The 16,674-nt window shown below is 38.0% G+C and overlaps 1 protein-coding gene across 1 annotated transcript in view; it reads right to left on the bottom strand.

Annotated features, from left to right (window-relative positions):
- Positions 1–16,442, bottom strand: part of LOC149933581 (pancreatic triacylglycerol lipase-like) — a 37,220-nt gene extending 20,778 nt beyond the window's left edge. Inside the window, exon 1 of the mRNA XM_090156369.1 lies at positions 16,389–16,442. Within this exon, the coding sequence (XP_090012495.1) occupies positions 16,389–16,394 (6 nt within the window). The 5' untranslated portion in view covers positions 16,395–16,442. The remainder of the gene's footprint in view (positions 1–16,388) is intronic.
- Positions 16,443–16,674: the final 232 nt, after the last annotated feature.

Raw genomic sequence — 16,674 nt, 5'->3', positions numbered from 1 at the left:
ATTGTCAGTCGGAGAAAACGCGAGTCGACTGTAAGAGATTTAAATTGATTAAATTAAGAAACAAACTTATAATATACAATCCAGAAAATTTTTAAGGAAGTTTCTTCTTTTGGGAGGCACTATAAATAAGGCAAGCTTTCACAGCCTATTGCTTCCTATCTCAAGCGCTCTCGACAGGCTTGGCTTTTCAGCCTTAATAAATCCCGTTCGAAAGAAGACTCTCCTCTTCGGCCACTGTGTGGACCTTTTAAACACTCTATTGCGCGCCTCCGAAATCGACCGCCATTACACTACAGTCTACGGGGAGGGTGATGAAAAAACCTGTTTTGGGGGTATGAAATTTCTGCGGTAGAGCGCTTGCTCGTTGGTTGCCTGTAGGATAATGGCGGCGCCCAGTAAACGTTTCTCAAAAGAGTGTATACCCGGTCGAGGGGACGCGCTCTTCTTGCGGGAATAACCCTTTATCCCTTCGGGCGGTGACGTACGCGATTGCTGCCCGCTGAAGGTTGACTTGGTGTCCGTCGTTGGGTGCGACACTATTGAACGAGCTTTGGAATTTTAGTTCGTTAATCGAGCATCTCTAGAAGGAGTTTTGGAATAATACTTCGGGAAATAAATGTATCTAGAATTTTCGTACGAAGAGAGCGACTGCACTGGTCACCTAGAATTTTCGAGAGCCGCTCGTTCACGAGTTGTTCGCAATCCGCTTTTCCGCATAATCGTTAGCTCTCATTTCTCGTCAGACAACCAAAATTTGAGCTAGTTTCAATTTGTTAAATAAAATTATTATCGCGTAATGAACTAAGGTAATGGTCGCTAAAATATAATTTATATCAGAGGTAGAAAAAATCTTCATATAAAAAAGAGAGGTCGCGTGATTACGTTAGATTCATCGTACTGTTCAGTGCCGTAACTAGAACGGTGCCAGCGCGCGCGCTCTAAGATAAAACGCTTTTATACATGTATTTGTTCGTGTTATATTATAAGAAGGCCTATTGCAAAGTGCTACGTGATTTAGGCTATTTATCTTGGTAGAACCTTTTAACAAGTCGGCCCAGGCCGTAATATTAGTTCCACATCAGTGTATTCGAGTGAGCAAACCCATACACCCTTAGTAGACACAGGTAGGCAAACTAATACAAAGGGTGTTGAGGCTACGTGATTTCTTATCGTTTGATATATAAATTGCCATCCTAAGCTAAAGAGTGGATGCCGCCCACCATCAGGAGACCCTGGTGGGAAAACTAATATAAAAGCTGTTGAGCCCATGTGATTTCCTATTGTTTGATATATAATTTACCAATCTTATGTTAAAGAGTGCGCACCGCCCACCCTCTGGATACGTGGGTGGGCAAACCAATACAAAAGCTGTTGAGGCCATGTGATTTCCTATAGTTAGATATATAAAATTCCATCCTAAGTTGAAGGATTAAAGCTTGGGCGTCACCCACCCTCAGGATACGTGGGTGGGCAAACCAATACAAAAGCTGTTGAGGCCGTGTGATTTCCTATTGTTTGATATATAATTTACCATCCTATGTTAAAGAGTGGCCACCGCCCACCCTCAGGATACCCGGGTGGGCAAACCAAATTAACCAATACAAAAGCTGTTGAGGTCATGTGATTTCCTATCGTTAGATAGACGGAAAGTATCAAAGGAGAAATAGGTAAGCAAAACACGACGAACATAATTCTTTTAAATTATTGAAATTAGTGGAAATATGATTTAAAGAAATTCTTTAACTGGGATTCAAATGGGTTTATTTTAGGAAATTTATATCAAACATTTCGGTAGTTTAGGCACCAAAAGTCATGTAAATTCGCAAATTCATAAAAAAATACCCATTAATTTATTAACTTGTTTTTTTCGATCACTCTCCCTTTAAGGGGGTTGGTCGAACGGGGCGGAAATTGCCGGCACTGCACGTTCTATCGTTTGATATAAAAAGTACCATCCTAAGTTAAAGAGTTGACTTTAACGTATTGTTATGAAAGGGGGGTCGAAATTGTGCCCGCTGTTTACCTGACAGACCTGAAACTGGCCATTGGTAAAAGTTGTGTAGCCCCACACTGTAATTCAAACTTCCCGCCACGCCCGTGTCAGCGTTCGTGAAAATCCACTGGGTTGGGGGGGATGTGAAGTTTGAGGTTCACTGGACCTTAAAACGCCGGAAATATACGTAAAATAACGCGGAAAAAGGAACGACAATTGCGACAACTAAAATTGCCAAATCCCCCCGCGTCGCTAAAAACGACTAAAAGTCCAAGCGAAAAATCGCAGAGAACGGCGTATCGCGGTTGGTAAAGGCGTCCGTTTTAGAGATTACGCGGCCAGCAGCTATCTGAGTTCGAGTCCCGGTGCCGCCAAAAATATAATTTATATAAATTATTTTTCGCAGCTCCATCTACCGTGTCGTCACTTTCCACAACAAACAAACAAACTACAACAACACTTAACGACATTCGGTGTCCCACTTCGATATATATATCTCGATGTGGAACTAAAAAACTCAAGACCTCTTATTGGCAAAATGGCATTGCTAATTGAATTCCAAAATTACGATTTCCTAATTCAATTTGAAATTAATTTCGATTTACTAATTAATTCAATTTGAAGTTAATTACGATTTACTAATTCAATTTGAAATTAATTACGATTTACTAATTCAATTTGAAATTAATTACGATTTACTAATTCATTTTAGAAATAATGTGTATTAATTCAATTCCAAAATTTCTAAAATGTACCCCTACTCCCCACTTTCTCAGGTGTTCAAGACACTCGCGTCGAGTTTCATTGATGTCACCACCTAATTTTATTTGTATTGTATTTTTGTATAATAAAAACTAACTAAAATCGAAGCCGTCAAAACAGTAAAAAATAAAGAAATCATTTAAAATCAAATCCTGATGTCCGCTTAGATATGTTTTAAATTAGTAAAAAACTATATGCGCGTTTATAAACTTCAATAACAAGGTATTTTTTTGAGAGCACTATCCCGGTTTTTAAATTAAAACAAAGGCTGTTAAGTCCCCTAATGTTACGCAACCCCCATTTTATCTAAAAACCTAAAACCAACCTATTACCAATAACGAAGCCAGAAATTCGTCGAGGGGGAGGGGGTGGCGAAGTATGTGAATGTTAAGAGTCGGTGGAGACGGTGGTAAAAGTACAGTCAATGGTAGGCCCAATTGGACACGGCACTGGCTCTTATATCGTTTTATTCAGTCGGCGAAGTAAAAATTACTCCCCAGAGAACCAGCAAACCCAAATAGAAAATCATCAAACCCAAATCCCGATTTTCTACACCCTAGTGATAGCGACGGTCACCTATAAATTCCTACTTCTCATGGGCATTGTAGTTGCTGACAATATTGACAATAGTTACAATGCGGTTTCTATACCAAAAATATAATTACATGTTTGGAATGCGAAGAACTATCACTTAATTAATATTATGTTTAAAGGCGTATGAATTGAGTGTATATTTACATTTGATAAAAAATTTGAAACCCAATAATAATAAAGCTACAGTGGAAGTGTATAATATACGTATACCTGAGAAGTGTGCGTATCCCGATAATCCTAAGGTTATTAGCTTTATAGGCAGACTCCCTCTAGGTTTTCAAAATATTTAAATATGTAAATTCATTTCACAGTGGGATTAATGTTTCCGTCAGGGGCCAATTTTTCATCATTTTATTTTAAACTAGCCGAAACGCCCGGCGTCCGGCCGTGCTTTCAGCTAGATGAGTATATTTGTGTTCATTAGACTACAGGCAAAGTCCGAAGATCATGTCACACTTATATTTTACTTCTGAGCGCTAAATGACATAAAAACACACGTAGGACTATGCGACTACAACCTATAAGGCGTTCAAAGGCTACCCGGTCTTAAGGTCACGGGTTATTGGGCCCGCGGGCAAAAACTACGAAGCTAAGCAAACTCAAGGCACCTTTAAAACCTGACGGCAGGCGCCACCACGCCGCAGACCGAATTTCGGGCGAATCGGACAATTATCTTGGGCGTGCATAAAGAGTAGCAAACCAAAATATAAACATACAAACAAACGAACCAACATATACAGTACTTTACCTTAAATTTTGATTGTTGCGAGGTCAGATTAAAGTTTCGAAGAGTGAAAGGTATTGACAAGGGTTGACGAAAATCATACCCGATGAGCAAATTCCGGATTTTAGGGAAAACCATTGTAAAAATTAAATTTCCCATACCAAAAACCTAGCGATACGTCTTCGCTAAAGAATCCTTTCGCCTTATCAATTTTTATATACTTGTCAATAAAATTATTATGACCAGATTCCTTTACTAAACTCCATTGGTGAAACTGGCCACAAATGAAGCTTTTTCCCAAATTCGTGTAAGATTCATTTATTTATCTAGCTTCTCGAGGATCGAGCGAAAATAACACGTTCCGCCAATTGTTGCTCTATTTTAAAAATCACAGAAGTTTCATTCATTTATCGAACTTCTCGGAGAGCTTGCGAAAATAATACGTTTCCCCAATTGTCACTCTATTTCAAAATTCACGAAAGATTCGTTCATTAGTCGAACTTTTCGCAGAGAAACTACAAATAAAACGTTCACCCCAATTTCGCTCTCTCCTAAGAACCTTTGTACCAAGGCTCGATTGAAAAAAACTTCTTTGCGAGAGAGATTTTTTCAAACTTTAGTGTCGCCGAATTAATGCTGAGAGAGATAAGGAGTACGTTTGGGTTCGAATAATTCATGCAGTGAATTTTGGGCGAACGAACTAAAAAAAGTTCGAGAGAAGTGAACTAAATGTCGGTTTTGCCCAGCTCTGCTCGGGCGCACTTTTAACTAATCGTAGAAAAATGGGAACAAACAGGCATTTTTCTCAACTCACCCCCTAAAAATCCTTCAAATCTTTGCACCTTTTGAAACACCCTTTATATTCCTCCCTTTTCGTCAGATCTTCCATAACTTCGGTTTATTAGCTTTAGATCAGCTTTACGTAGAATGATAAAAGGGTTTTCGCGTAGATTTCCATAACTTCGGTTTATTTAATTCTGATAACCCCTACACAGAGGAACCGGACGACTATTTGGACAAATTAACATATCTTCCATTCATTTTTTTTTATCAACAACTACGTAAAGCAATTGGATTTTTATTTGAGTAAATTTCCAAAATTGTTTTTATTTACTCCTATAATCACACGTTTAAATAGTATCGCCAAAGCACCCACTCAAAATAGAAACGCACAAACATCCCTAGAAAAAATATAGCCTAAACATTTCGGCCTTTATAGACAAACCGTAATTGTCTCTTTAAAAATTGTATTCAACAGACAGACAAAACAAGACAGAATAATCAAGGAAGTTGAGATTACTACTATTTAGCGAAATAATAAAAAAAGTTAGTTTTGGAATTTATTGACTACCCCTATTTATCTCTTTAAAAAAGGTGAAACCATAGAAATCTCATAGGTAACTAGAATGCTGCCGTGTAACTGTCAAATGGGCCAAACGCCGTGGCAGACGATAGCCAGATCTCAGCCAATCAGAGCTCAAAGAGTGGTTCTGCCAAGAATTTAATGTCACCAGAGAGAATGACGTCACCTATCTCCCGCTATAGTAGCGGATCCAAGGATGATTATTATCCTCCTTGGCGGAACCACTCTACGGCCTCTCATTGGCTGAAGGTTCAAGGCGAACTGGCGTCAAGCTCGGCCGTAGGCGGCAGCATTCTAGTTACCTATGAGATTTCTATGGGTGAAACCCCAGAAAGACAATCATATAATTACAGATTATGAAGTTTCTTCTCTTGAATGTAATAACCATAATTATTTTCAATTCTAATAACAATTATGGGCCTAATGAAAACATTCGACCTTTATAGAATTCCCCTGATTATTGGCCCAAATTAACACTGAAAATGGAAGCCCCAACATTCGGGGGTAAATAGCATGATACGCGCGGTGAACGCTTTTTTACCACCGAAATCGAGATATCATTAATTGGGGGGGGATAGCCGGAAACGTTCGATGTTACCCCCGACTTTCGGGGCTTCGTTCTGGTTGTGATAAAATAGCATTGTCCGGGTGGCTTAAGATATTTACCCCTTAGCATTAAAAGTTGGGGGTAAATAGAAAACACAAACTATTTACCATCGAAATTGCGTAGCTCTGACTTTCGGGGGTGAATAGTCTGGCCCACGCGGTCGTTGTTATTTCCCAACGAAAGTTGGGAGTAAGTAGACACTGCGAAATAAATATATTATTTACTATTTACAGATGGTGGTAGCTACCATGTTAGAAAAGGACTCACAAATCCCCATTTCAGATTGCGATTAAAAATGATAAATTAGAGAGCAGAAACAATGTTTGATTTAATATTACAATGAAACAATTTTAAACATTTTTCAATAATTGGTGTTCATAAATACCATTTTTGAACATTGAATACCATATCAAATAAGTGTTTTCTACCACGGCAAATACCAAATTGAATATTTAAAATGTCGAAAAGACTAAATGTAGTTTTGTCAAATACCAAATAGTATTTGGAATATCAAAATAATGCGACGTTATTGACTTTACAGTTTTACTTTGCAACTAACGCCAATGCTTAGAAATCTAGCCAATGAGAGAACTAATTGCTGACTGAACAGCAGCTTACCACGTTTCGGTATCCATCGCGCTCTCTTTTGAAGAACAATCAAGAAAAATCATAAGGGTTTTTTGTCAAAATGTCAAATATTTTCTGGCACTCTTTCAAATATTGGACTATTTTGATCAGAAAAAAGAAATAATCGTTAACATTTTCAATGACTATTCATTACGATGATTCGAATATTCGATTTGGTATTCGATCAAATCATTTTGGGTAAACAGATATCCTGCTTTTTTATTTTAGTTACTAGAGTGGTTCAGCCCGTGCTAGAAAACGAGTATTGATAGCGCACAGGAGAGTAGACGTAGCTATTTTATCTACAAACTAGAACACCTTCCCCTTATTGTTTGAAATAACGGAGTTAATCTCTTTAATATGGACTAATTTACTAATTCGCTAATTTCGAAATATTTTAGCCGTAGGAAATGGGGGGGGGGGGGCAATGCCTCTCCCAAATATTGTACCGAGAGAAGTCACTGAGGATTTTACCACCTAGAAACCTTTGGTTGGCTCAACATTTAAAATTGGCGAGTTGAACCTATACAGGCTTAATAAAGCCAAAATTTACCCATAAAGAGAACGGAGTGGCTATTCCGGCCGAAACTTTCGGCCGGACTAGCTTTCAACTAAAATGTGGCTAAAACGGCCGAAACTTTCGGCCGGAATAGCTGACGAATTGTTGGAGGCTATTCCGTCCTTAATTTTCCAAACCGAAAGGTTTGGCCGGAATAGTCGTCCGTCAGCAACCAGCTAATTCGGCTGACATTTTCCCGTAGTAAAAGTCTAATCCGGCCGAAACTTTCCTCTTATAAAAAAATTACTAAACCTTAATTTTAATGGTAAATCGTGTATTATTGAGAAAAAGAAGTAAACTTATCGAACCATTAATACTAACCATTTAACTGACTTTTTGCAAATTATTATTTTTCGTTTTCACCTTGGAGAGTAGAGACACGAGGCGATAAATTCCCAACGAATTTATCTCAAATAATATTACTCTTCCGGTAATCCGGGACAGACGAATAAAGGTTTTTGTTTGGATTAAACTACACTCGTTTTGGAATCGTTATGTTTCAATTAATGAGATAAATTCTTACTGAATATGAAATAAATTAAATGTTTTCTAGTGGCCTCTGTAACCGCTTGAACAAGACAAAGCAAAAGAAAAGCCCCACGGAGAGCGAATGTCTGCTATATGTTTGGAGTTAAGAAGTTTCGCCTCTATACGGAAAGATTCAATTGTAGATGAAGTTTTTCTGACTTCCTATCTATGGAACCTTACCCGGTGGGTTGTATTTTCATAGGGCATTTTTCATAACTACTTTCTATAGAATTACCCCTTGGAAATTAATTTACAAGCGTGACGTGTCACCATGTATATCATTGGAAAAAAGCCCTTAAGATTTCAGTACATATTTAATACTTCGTCATCGTGTATATATTGAGTGAAAATAAAATAAAAAAATTAAGGTTTTCAATTTATATTTCAATATTTATATTAATATTATAAATATATTGCTTGATTGTTTATTCTTGATAACAATTATATTTTGTTTTTTTTTGCATATAACTAAATGCTGCCCGTCGTCCGTTCTACTGTATCTAACATCACACTTTTCATAGAATTTCGAAAATACCTAGTGAGTAGTGATTAGTGAATAGATTCCGTCGAAGGCACAATTTTGTTGTTTTGGCCCAGGAGCAACATTTCCCGCTTGCGGCTTTGCACAGATTCTTTTGTAGACTACTTTGTAGTAGAACTACTACTAAGCCTAGGTTTACCAGTTTCAAGTTTTAATCTGTCAACATTCTGTAGGGTTTAAAAATACATTTTACGACGAAGTAGGGTACGCGACGGAAGATAATTAATGTATTATTTCGAATATTAACGGAAAGGTTTAATTGTTTGGTCTAATTTATTTAGAATGTATTATAGCAATGCATAATGTTTTATATAATTTATATTTCATTAAATTGAATGATATTATTAGTCTTATTTTATAATTTACTTACTGAAATGAAATATACAAATTCCACACGGAAAAAGTTACAACTTAGGGTCATGTTTTGGTTTTTCGAGTGGTCATAATTTACCCACATAAAGGCCTAGTACTAGAGAATGCACAGTATGCCTATCAGTGGCGTAGATAAGGCCCCCGCAGTGCGGGGGGGGCCCGGAGCTTTAGGGGCCCCCTAATTTCATATCAAAGTATATATTAGATACCGGATAAAATCCGAATATTGTTTTGCGGGGGGCCTCGCGGGTCTTAGCTACGCCACTGATGCCTATGCTGACATTTCAACCCTTCAGTGTGTGTTTTTTAGTAAATTAGAGTGTAGGAAAAACTACACCGTCATGCAATGCCTACGTGCTAGGGTTTTGGATATTTATCGTCGGTCTTACAGAAAGACGTTTTACATTTCTAAAAAATTCAGGAAAGATACTGAGGTCTATATTTAGTACATTAAGTTTAGAACCTCACTGGCTTTAAACATGGTTTCCGAGACTGTCTGGTTTAAACAGGGGCGGCGATAAGCATTTTTGCAGCAATAGTCGCTGGTTCTTTTCAATTACACGACTCCCTCGAAACTCTTAATTCATTGTTATAGATTTTCCTATTTGCCACCCCCTCCCCCTTCGATCCCTAGAAGTGGATTAGAAATGTTGTTGATTCCCACCCCCCTTTCTATAGAGATGTATCAGGTCGTCTGCTCTCCCTAGCTTTACCAGTGGAAACGGTCGCCATGTTGTGGGGGTTTCTATTTGCTAAAAAGCATTAGTGACGTTAGTCACGTGGTCACTAAAATATCTCTATCCCTTGGAGCGGATTAGAAATGTGGTTGATTAGCACCCCTACTTCTAGCCTTTTAAGTGTGTTTTTTTTTTTCATAAATTTTCAATTTTCAACCTCCCCCCTCCCCTGGCGACTCGTCTGCATGGCCCGGACTATTCGTATTGCTTTTATGGAACACGTACATTGATGAATTTTATGGGCGCTCCTTTAAGTTTTCGCGTTTTTAAGCATTTAAAATATCACAAATCGAAAATGAGGGAGCGCCAACTTAAGCGATCCAAAAAGAGTGAAATGTTAGGATCAACGATTTAGGCGCTAAAAAATCTCCAAGCATCACCAGATCTCAAGCTAGTGAGTGCGAGCGAGATATAGCATAAGTAACATAGTAAAATAAGTATGACACTTCCCATTCATTCAGTGCAAAATTATTAAATGATAGTCGGTTTCGCCAATGCAAGGTAAATCATTATGTGACAAACATTGTAAGGACTAACAAGCTTCTGCGAATTGCTCCTGGTGTTTGGAAACTGCCAAGTAACGAAATTAATGCAGCCAAGGCTCAATGAAAATTTAAACACTTTTAAAACTGTAATGAGGCATTATTCGCTGAAGTTTTCACGCCACTTCTTGAGTGTGTAGCGTCTGCTAGAATCAAAAATGTGTAAAGGTGGCACTCAATGCTGTTCTGTTTTGAATTGTAATAATAAAGCAAGTACCTCTTACTGTTTTCTTCTGCCGTTAAAGAGGTCGTACCCGTAGTTTTCGGTCGCGAATTGAATCGTAATATAAAAAATAACTAAACATTCGTTTAATTTCAGAAGGTAGTTATTTTCGAATTTGAAACATTTAGGACAGGAAAAATAGGTTTTGACCCGCAACAAATTAACACAAAGCTGAAAGTTTCCTACTTTATAGATTTTGGGGCGCTCTTTCACGTGGTGTGGTCTCCGGTGTTCTCCCATTGGTGTTATTTCCGCCATCTTAGAAAATGGCGGCCAAAATTCAGTAAACATTCAATATCTCTCGTATGGCTTATCCGATTTACATGAAAAAATACTTAAAATGTTAAAGGTATTTAGTCATATTATGCACCGGAAGTGCGTAATTATTCTTGATATGTTAGGCCGCTTGGAAAGAATTGTGATTTATTACTTTTTAGAAGTTACGTAAACTATCAAATTGCACTTATTCTTTTTAGGCACAATCCCGGCAGTATGGAATTATTTACATATAATGCTAGGGTATAATTTTGTGCATTGGTCACACGTCACGTGTAGTCCGACGCGCTTTACTCGCGATTACGCTTCAACTGATCGTACTTTCTAATCAGATCCTATTTTCGATTAGGACCGCTGTTAATTGCTTTAATTATTTTGGTATTTGATTGAACACTATCTTTTTAATAGTTTGGCATAATTTAATTTCCGGTTGTTTAATTACTTCGTGTGACCCTACACAAGGGATAAATACTTGAATTTCGCAGCTGTTAAAAAAAAACCCTTTTGACAAATATGGACACGATGACCTATCTCCGAGCTGTTACGACCTACGGCTTTTTTTCGATCTTCGTACGGGTGCTCGCCGAAACGACCTTGGAGGTGAGAGGGCATCGAAACACTGAAATTGGACCTCGTACCATAAAGAAAACAAAAGTATTTGAATTTATTTTTACCTAAGCATGGGGTCAGTCGCGATTGAGTTTTAGCAGAAGAAAGATGTTAAAACTCTAAATTATTTCGTATTTTTCTTCATTAAAAATTGATAATAAATGTATAATCTGTGACGAGTTATTAAATAGTAGAAAAACTACTTTAGTTACGAGCGGATTACCAACCCTCGTTAGTGCAAGTTTAAGAAGGAAAGACGGGCTGCATCAGTGGCGCCAATCGCTTTTTTTCCCAATGGGGGCCAAAGCTCACTAATAAACTTGGAATGAGGCTGCTGGCAACACTTTCTTGCTACGGATATTTTAAAGTAAACGGCCTTTAACATCGGCAGTTTTACCCATGGGGGCAAAGCCCCCATTGATTTTTCCCAATGGGGGCTTCGGCCCCGCCACCCCCATGGGATCGGCGCCACTGGGCTGCATGAAAAACTCCAAAATCTGTCCGAGGTTCGGTTACATGACAACTGCAGAAGGGAATATACTCGTGACGATAAAATAAAAAAATTAGAAGAGGCCAGTACGTCTACTGAAAATGAGGAAACCCATTTAAGATCGAAGACGTCAACTTTTGACTTTAAACAATATTGCTTGTTATGTGGTGAAGATGTATCTAGATCAGTTCGAAAACCATTGGGAAATAAAGGAAAAGTACATTTGGTTGAAACCTTTCAAATAAATGCAACTCTAGAAAATTGTACAGCAATTCGAAGTGATGAATGGTTAAGAGCAGTGAAATTACGATTGGATAGCACCATAGATTGGAAAGCTTATACTCGATACTATGCCCACAATAGATGAAAGTCTAAAGGAAAATATCAAGCGTAAACACACGGAGTAAATGTTTAATGTAATAACTACTGAGGAGATGCAGGAGTGTTATGAAGTACGAAAAATATCTTCAATTTTTGAGACTCTGAAAGAAAACATAAGCAAGACAAGTTGAACAGCTAAATTATGGGTATTGTTTGTTAGAGCCGAGCGGAGTGGACATTGGACACTTATACTGTGTTCAAAAAATGTTGCCTAATTTACACGCTTCGGAACATTTAGCTTACGCCAAATCAGCTCACCTATACCTACAGCAAATTTCTGAGCTCGAAAACTCAATGTCGTTGGAAGAGTTTAACAATTTCACTAAAAATGGGTATTTTACCGTTAGACGCTCAAATAAATATTGGTCCGGAATCTGGTCTGACATGACTATCGAACAAGTTCTGACGCGATCTATGAAGGTGCTGGGTGGGCTAACATAAGGACGGGGTTTAACTGAAAGTACAATTGCTAGATTGGTGTTAACAACTCCAGTATGTGCCCTTATAAGTAAGGCCCTAGAAGATTATTGTGACGTCACTGCAGCTACATCTGAACAACACGTCGAAGTTAGAGACTCTAGACAAGCACGTGACGTCAAAGACTCTTCAAAACTTTATGGATGGTTAAGAGACCACTCGCCATTTAAGATAGAGTCTTCCCTGGTGTCTCTTGCTTCGTGGTTTAATCGCAGATACTACAATAAATAGTGATTCAGCCTTAGAAGTAGATAGTGAATCCATAAAGCGCATGGTAGGAAGGACGTTTTTTGAAGTGAAGCTAAGAAAAAAGACCAAGTAAAACCATTAGCAGCGATGAAAAATTCCGTTCGATTTGAAGAAGACGAGGTAATTGTAAACCCACAGCAACTTGTTGGTAGAATTGCCAGTGCCTTACAACGTGGAGCAAATTTAGAGACATATCTTCAATTTGAGCTGTCACCAATCGCCCCGGCACTCTTTGACGAAATTTCGTTTAGGAAAACCAACAAAGCTACTCTAGCCAACATACTAGAAGAAAATAGTTCATCAAACCAATCGAACTTAGATTTCAATCATTTAGTCGTAGATGGTGGGTTTCTACTTCAACGAGTATTGTGGCCTCATCCATTCACTTACGGTGAAGTTCTTTCCCTGTATTTAGAATTTGTTAAAACACATTATGGTGCTAATGCCACAATAGTTTTTGGTGGATACAACGAAACACTAACGACAAAAGGTGAGGAGCAACGTAGGAGATATTCTAAAATTATGGCTACTGACATGAAAATATATATATATATATTCAAGTGTCGACATCTCAAGAAACATCCGTGAAAAATCCTCGAAACAAGCAGTCTTTTATTGAGAACGGGTTAATCAAGTTCCAGGAACACGGATTCACAATAAAGCAAGCGAAATAGATGCCGATACCCTTATTGTTAACACTACAGTTGAATTAGCGCTTGAAGAAATTCACTAAAATATAGCGCTGGTCGGAGAAGACACTGACTTACTGGTTTTGCTAATTGCGCTTTCGCGTCCCAGGTTTAAAAGTAATATTTAAACACGAAAATAAATCCGATAAAATTATTAAAATAAAAGACGTTCGAGAGACATTAGTTGATATGACTAAGATTTTACCGTTCCTTCACGCTATGACTGGCTGCGACACAACATCAGCACTTTATCGACAAGGAAAGAAAAAGGCGTTTAATATTTTAAAGAAGAACGAAGAACTTCGACAAGCCGTAAAAATATTTTGCTTGCCTAGCTCAACCCATGACGAAGTATCTATAGAGTCGGTGAAATGTTTTTGTTGAGACTTTATGGAGCAAATGAAACGGATACATTGGACGGACAACGGTTCCACGCCTTTACAAAAGCAACCGCTGGGTCTTCTATTATTTCAAATTTTGAGCTAGCATCACTACCACCAAATAGCGCAGCTGCGAAACAACACTCATACCGTGCGTGTATTTCAATAAGTTCAAACTTGGCTAGGTAACGGCCTCAACGCAACAGATTGGGGTTGGAAACAGGTGGGTAGTGAACTTCGTCCCATCATAAACACTCTTGAACCAGCACCGGCCAAGATTCTTCAGATGATATCTTGTAAATGCAAAGACGTCTGCTATTTGAAATGTGAATGCCGAAAGATTGGTCTAATCTGTTCCTCAATTTGTAGGCGATGCAAGGGAATATCTTGTACCAATGAACGTAGAGATTTCGATACGGAACTTTTAGACGAGGATGCCGATGAATAGATATTTTTCATAATATCTATTAAAAAATAGTTTGTGCTTGATATGTAGGTTTTATTTTATAACGTTTTCCAGAATTTTTACTAGACAATATGAAAGTAAATTGTTCCAAAATTATTTCTTAAATTAATAAAACCAAAGTTGATGTAACATTTATTTTTCCCGCCATTATATAAAATGGAGGAAACTATGTCAGTGTTTCAAGAATAAAAATTCTACCAAAACATGCTTATAACGTTATATTATGCTTATAACGTCGATAATTACCAAATTTGTGAAATTGGTGTTAGCTTCCGGCTCAAATTACGCACTTCCGGTGCATAATATGACTAAATACCTAAGAACATAAAAGATGCGACATATTCATGTAAATTGGATAAGCCATACGGAAGATATTAAATTTTCACTGCATTTTGGCCACCATTTTCCAAGATGGCGGAAATTCCACCAATGGGAGAACACCGGAGACAACACCACGTGAAAGAGCGCCCCAAAATCTATAAAGTAGGAAACTTTCAGATTTGTTTTAATTTGTTGCGGGTTCACCTAAATTTTGAGCTAACTTTCCTGTACTAATAAACGTGTTTTTGCTCGTATTGATAACGATCTGAAACCGGCAGCTATTTTGCTAACGGATAGTACGCAAAAACGTACCTGATCCAAAACTTCCGATTACGCAATCGCTCTACGACAGACTATCATTAAAGGGAGTACCTAGTAAATACAAAAATCGTCTGCTTAAACTCGTTTTTGGGTAACTAGCGCCAAGCACTCCTAGCATTGTTAAACCTGGTGGTAGACATGCAAAATTCGTTGTTCCACCATAAACATGGAACTACGTACTCCCTTTAAAAACAATGTTCAGTGCGACTTTTAGCCCTCACTATATTTATGTTTATTCAACTAGAAAACAATTAATTTATTTCATATTCAGTAAGAATAATAATAATAATCAGCTAGGCTAATACCCAAGGCACCACCTTCGGCCTAAGTCATCATGCAACTTTTGAAGCCCTTAATTCAGGTGGCCGGGTTACAATGCGTAGGAGGGTGGTGGTAAGCTCTGCATGCCACGAGATCGAGCCAACAGCTCCCTACACTAACTATTACCGTTAACCTAGACAAGTTTTTAAGGAAGGGGAAACCGAAGAACTCGAGGGAAACCCCTTAAACCAGTGGGGAGAGAACTTGCAAACTCATTATCAGAAACATAACGATTCCAAAACGAGTGTAGTGTAATCCAAACGAAAACTTTTATTCGTCAGTCCCGGATTACCGGAAGAGTAATATTATTCGAGATTAAGTTCGTTGGGAATTTATCGCCTCGTGTCTCCATTCTCCAAGGTGAAAACGAAAAATAATAATTTGCAAAAAGTCAGTTAAATGGTTAGTATTAATGGTTCGATAAGTTTGCTTCTTTTTCTCAATAACACACGATTTACCATTAAAGTTAAGGTTTAGTATTTTTTTTATAAAAGGAAAGTTTCGGCCAGATTAGACGGCCCTCACTGGGCTGGATAAATCGGCCGAAACTTTTACTACGGGAAAATGTCGGCCGAATTTGCTGGTTGCTGATGGACGACTATTCCGGCCGAAACTTTCGGTTGGGAAAATTTCGGCCGGAATAGCCTCCAACAATCCGTCAGCTATTCCGGCCGAAAGTTTCGGCCGTTTTAGCCGCATTTTAGTTGAATAGTCTGGGGCTAATGCGGCCGGAATTTTCGGCCGGAATAGCTTCGGCCTAAAGAGAAAACGCAAGTACTTCCGTAATTTTATGATATGCACGACTTTTTTTGGTTTGAAAAAATAATATATTTATAAAATTAACTATTTTGTGTTAATTATCAACTAAATACATTTAAACATTTCAAAAAGCTTAAATTTGCCCGTTTTGTTTGCGAGAAACTACGATAGAGTTTTGAATTAAGTAGGCCAACGAAAACAGCTCTTCAATTTCATTTTTTAGACTCTTATTAGAAATTTATTGAGCACCGTTGAAGCCACTCGTTTTCGGCCATGGTTTGCGTTGCTCCTCCATTTTCTAAATATGCTAAATTCTATCTAATAATTTTCATTAAAATATTTAAGTTTCAGTAAGTTTTCAATTAAAAGTTGAATATTAAAAACAAGAATATTATATTAAGTTTTTGAGCTCAAACAACCAAAGATTTCTATTATTTAGGATTCGTGCTGCCTATAAATAGAAAAGAAAACAAATACCGTCATCCATTCGTCAAGTGTATCTGTTAGAAAACCGTGGATAATCCATTTAGTGTTTAGTCTCGGGTCGAAGAAAGAGTTCGCTATGGTGTCTGGGTCGTCGGCTTTTAAGTATTTCGGTTGCTCACGGTTGGAGCGGGTGAAGAGCAGGAACGTCGTGTTGATGATCTCCCGGTCAACCGGCAACAGACTGACTGGTCGATGAACAATGTCGTAAAATTCCTCTTCGTGATCGAAGCATCCGAGACCATCGTAACACTGACGAAAATATTTAAGATTTACCTAA

Source organism: Leiobunum rupestre, chromosome 8 (genome assembly GCF_980474605.1).
Source record: "Leiobunum rupestre chromosome 8, qqLeiRupe1.1.hap1, whole genome shotgun sequence".
NCBI classification, from domain to species: Eukaryota; Metazoa; Arthropoda; class Arachnida; order Opiliones; family Sclerosomatidae; genus Leiobunum; species Leiobunum rupestre.
The sequence above is the reverse complement of the archived record's forward strand: the minus strand, read 5'-3'. Positions and strand labels throughout refer to the sequence as shown.